Genomic DNA, 5,000 nt, shown 5'->3' on the forward strand with positions numbered 1-5,000 from the left:
ACATACACAGTCGAACATCATGAGAATCGCAATGTAAGGCCGATGTGAGAAGGACAAACTTCTCTCTGTTCTTTTCTTTAGCGCTAAATTAACCATACACCACTCACTGTACTTTTGCAGGCCCGAGTATAGGCTACTTGTAGCCTCTTGTTTTCTTTGGTAAAGTGGCTTAATCATTTCCTAAATTCTGTATCGCGAGTGCTTTTTCATAATTGATCCTCTTCAGGCAGTCCAAGCAACAAAGTTTGTATTTTAGCAACGTTCTTTTGCGAAATCTGGCCGATATTTGCTTTGGTGGCGTCCAGGGACCATTATGTGTTTTAAAGTTTATTCTTTGACAACTAAATCGAAATGAAGAGTAAAAAGGGATTTTGTGAAACTGAAGAACTGGCAAGCAATCATCACTTTTCACCTGTACGATTTTCTTTTCAAATGTTAATTGATATTTCTTTCTTTTACCCATGTCAAAATCTTCCTACAAGTGGAACAAATTGTAATGGATGAAGCTGCGGTAGTACCCCAACCTTTGATAGCTGTGAACGATTTTGTCGCTGGTTCGCTCAAGACAGAATAAAATAATAAGTTAAATTATAATGAGAACAATTACAAAGCTTCCCTTCACATCCTAATGTGCATTTCTTTGTTTCGGGGGCTGAAAGGAAAGAAAGCAGCTGTCAACTGAACCGATTCTAAAATTAATAATTAATTTTAGAATGGTTCAGTTGAGAGCTTCTTTTTTTAGAGCAAGAATTATACTTGAAAGAGAGAAATGCAATCTTAAAGTTGCAAAAAAAAAAAGATGAAATAAACCATTTTTCAAAGTGATTCTCATAAACGACTGTACAAATGCTCTTTTGCAGCATCACGTCGGACAAGTAATTGTTTTAAATCGCCATCCATCCTTGCCATGCAAAAATGCTCATGGACAACTTGGGCAAATTAATCTAGATTTTGCCAGCCCAGTTGAAATTACCCATTCAACTTTTTTTTTTTGAATTAAATTTTTAAATATATTTATACACATACTTACATTTATTCAAACAAGCACTATGGTCATATGGACAACAACAAAATTAGCCATTCAACTTACATTTTTTTGCTTTAACGATACTGATTTAAAGTAAAACTAAAAAAGTTGTGCCATGTCATGTACAAGTGTTAGAGGCTATTTTACAAGACATTTATTTGGCTTGCATACAGCCTTCCGTATTTCAGTCTTCCGTACAAACGGAAACATCAGGACATTTTGATGTTTTATTTATTTATTGCAACGTTTCCAATTAGGCAAAAGTGGTGATTATACAAGATGGTTTTCGGAGCAAATATGCAAAACCAATGCAAATTTACAGATATTGCATGACCGGATGGTTTAGGTCAGAATTTATTTACGTGGCATTTATTTATGTGGCAGCTGATTGAAATAGACTTCCTCAGTGAGCGAGGAATCCGCATAACTGAAACTCAGCTAAAGTTTTTCCCGAATATCGATATTTGTTTTCACAAACGATCAGCAGGTTGCACTGATTTGAGACACGGCTTGCCGAAAAGACGGTTTCCTGTCCTCAGTAATTAGCATGGTTAATAACTGAGTAATATATACTCATTTCGACAAATTTGCTTATGTGCGGGAACCAAGAAGTGGACAATGTCTAAAGTTCTTCTTCCTCCAAGAAGCACAGGGTTAATGATTTTTGAATCTGTGGCCTCAATAGCTCTCGTTATTCTCACTGTCATTGGTAATGTTTTCATTTTTGTCGCTCTTTATCGAAATCCTCGCCTGCGAAATTCTGCCAACATCTATATCGCGGCTCTAGCGATCACCGATATATTGAATGCGTGTATACCAGGAACTCTGTTTGCTAGCACCGTGGTATCCGGGAAGATGGTATTAAGTCTTCACTTGTGTCGCTTGAGTGGTTTCTTGGTACACTTCCTGGCTTATGTCTCTATGACGACGATGACATTAACTGCTATTAACAGGTAAAGCAGCTTTTTTTAGTTTCCAGATAGTCAACATACCAAGGTGAATTAACAGTGATTGATTTTTTTTTGCTTTCAGGTACTTGCGCGTTGTAAAGCCGAAATACTATCAGAGGATTTTTGGTGGGAAGCGATCTCTTATTATGTTGGGTGTCCTGTGGCTTCTGATCGCTTCCTTTGTCCTGTATCCTACATTCATTGGTGTGGGGGAGTTTAATTTCAATCCAGCTTTGTCGCTTTGTGCTTACAAATTTGCCAACCCAGTTGCGGAGATAATTTTCACGGTTATAGTTGTGTCCGTCGTCGTGGTGTTCTGTCTTTCTGTGGTTTGCTTCTCCTACTATCATGTTTTTAAGACGATCCGTGAACATAACGCAGGCGTTCTTTCTTCCTTAAGAGGAGTTAGTGTACAGGAAATCAACCTGTCTAAAGTTCTGTTCGTTCTGGTCCTTGCCTTCGCACTTTGTTGGCTTCCCACGTTTGTCATCATTTTAGTGATAAGAGTTTTTATGGAAAAAGTCCCACACGAACTGGCTGTGATGATACCTTTCCTGTTACAGACAACCAGTGTTTTGAATCCTTTTATTTACGGTGCTTTAAGTCCCCCCTTCAAACGCGAATTTCGAAACCTGCTAACGTTTCAGAAAAATCGGCGGATATCAGATCAAGGTCAGCAATCTTCACCGCCCTTGCGTCTGGAATTCATTTCAACCCAATCCAAAAGAGATGTTAGTAACTGACGGAACTTAGGCGAAAGGAAGCCATGAGAACTATTTGATCGAAAAAAACTGGTTCCGATATTGTATTTATAATGATGATGATGACGTCGACGACGACGACACATAACGCCATTCTGGATTCAAAACAAACCTTCGTCAGGGGTTTTCAAGTTTCCGTGAAAATGTCTCGGTAAGAATTATTGTCTTCGTGATAAGCATAGTGGGACCCTAAGTGGATATTGCCATCGTCTGCATCACTGACATGTATTACCATGGACGTGGTGATTATCTGTCATCATTTTTACTTAATTGCACCAAGGACAACGGATATAAAAAGAACTCTGCAAAATGTCAAGCAAAGGAATACTATAGGCGAAAACAAACTGATTTTCCGATGAACAAGATCTTCTTTCGCGTCACAAACTGTCATGTTTGTCGCATACTCGTTTCTTTTCTTGGTGTTTTTTCAAAACACTCTGTTTAATCCTGGCCTTAGTCTAAGCAAGCTCAAGGATGGATGACTCTTGCGCAAGTACGCATGTGTAAATCATAGAACATGTTTGCGTATTTCATACAAGGCACAGCGAATACGATGTCAAATATATATCGCTCGATATCTAATCAATGCGAGAAAGAAAGGGATCTGTCTCATATGGTGTGGGCCGATATTTTTCTTCCTCACTGCCCACGTGTAGCTGACAGATAATTAACAATTATTCGCCGAAGGCGAAGTGATTATCGGGGAATATTCACCGAGACGAAGTCGAGGTGAATATTCACCGGATAATCACTGAGCCTGAGTCGAATAATTGTTTTAGTATAAATACACAGGTGATTATTTCAAAAAAGAGAAAAAAAAAACATTTCAACGCGAAATCATCTTCACTTACAGTGGCAAAACGACTACTGGCAGCCACTTTGTCCGTCGAGGTGATTATCGGCTGATAATCCGAGATAGCGAGCCAATGAGAGGGCGCGATTTTGTATAATCACCTGTGTATTTATACTAAAGCGCATTAACGGGTTTAACTGATGCACGCGTCGAAATCAAGGTCTTATCGTCATGGTACACCCCTCAGCTCAAGGACAGGGTTACCACTTTTCACCCCGCCTTTGGGTTTCGATGTGTGTCCGGCAGAAGACACCATGACATTAAAAGAAACTACCGTGGAATACAACCCTGCCACAGCACTTGCTCAAACTACACAGAAATCTTTTATCTGATAGAAAACAGTGCCTTTGGAATTAACTTAATTGTGACGTTATGTAGATTTTTAACGCTGAAAAAATATCACGCCCTATTATATCCTTTATTTAACTTGGGGCTGTGTTAGTAAAACTAAGGTTAACTTGTATCCGCACCAAGCAGAATAAACGTATTCCACGTTGTTTTTCGCACATGTAATGGAGATCGCCGCCGTTTTTACCAGACTTGAGCAACTACAAAAAAACAACTTTAATATTGAAACTATTAAGTGTGACTGGAAGTTGAGTTAATTAAGTCGGACAATGTCAATAAGAAAGCGTAAGCTGCTTGAACTCTGAAACACGGCAAAGGTTGTTTAACGAGGGTACCGTATACTTATTAATGTTTACAACTGCATGTATTTTAAATTGTTCAGTGTCGGTTGATTACCTCTAACAGAACATACAGCTTTAACTATGAAATGGGGGGTGGGAAAACGTATCATATTGTATTCACTCTATAGTATGGCCGTAATCAATATACTTTTTATAGTACTGGACAAACCTTTAAAATCAAATCACATATTACTTGTGAAACTTCTAATGTAATTTACACGATTCAGTGCACTAAATGTAATCTTCAGTACATCGGAGAGACCAAACGTCGTCTTAAAGACCGCTTTAATGGACATAGGCGACCTATCATAAACCCCTTTTGTAGTTATACCCCCACTGCGGTTTCACGACACTTCCTGACCAGTGGTCACGCGGAGGATCACATAATCCTTATACCGCTCGAACAACTGCACACTAGTCGTGACTCCATCAGAAAGGCTCGTGAGGCATTCCTCATACACAGAGGAAAAACACTGGAGCCTGCAGGCCTTAACAGAAGAGATGAAATGTAATTTAGTTTAGCTACCTTTTAATTTTCTTTTGTTTTTTTCATCTTGTTATCATGTATTATTCTCTCTCCTCTTTTTTATGCATTTCCGTTTTTATAACACATCACGTAGCCTTTTTATGTCATTTCCGGTAAATATAAAGATCTTGTAACAAGCATTGATCCATTCAATAAACCTGAAGAAGGCTGGTGTTGGCCAGCCGAAATATTGC

At 38.7% G+C, this 5,000-nt stretch overlaps 1 protein-coding gene across 1 annotated transcript in view; it reads left to right on the top strand.

The window, feature by feature from the left end:
* The first annotated feature begins 823 nt into the window (after nucleotides 1–823).
* The window catches only part of LOC137973389 (melatonin receptor type 1B-B-like), a 4,474-nt gene continuing 297 nt past the window's right edge, over nucleotides 824–5,000 (top strand). The window contains exons 1-2 of the mRNA XM_068820191.1: nucleotides 824–1,980; nucleotides 2,060–5,000. The exon at nucleotides 2,060–5,000 is cut by the window's right edge and continues 297 nt beyond it. Of these exons, the coding sequence (XP_068676292.1) occupies nucleotides 1,646–1,980; nucleotides 2,060–2,720 (996 nt within the window). The 5' untranslated portion in view covers nucleotides 824–1,645 and the 3' untranslated portion in view covers nucleotides 2,721–5,000. The remainder of the gene's footprint in view (nucleotides 1,981–2,059) is intronic.

This window comes from Montipora foliosa, chromosome 10, assembly GCF_036669935.1.
Source record: "Montipora foliosa isolate CH-2021 chromosome 10, ASM3666993v2, whole genome shotgun sequence".
Lineage (NCBI taxonomy): Eukaryota > Metazoa > Cnidaria > Anthozoa > Scleractinia > Acroporidae > Montipora > Montipora foliosa.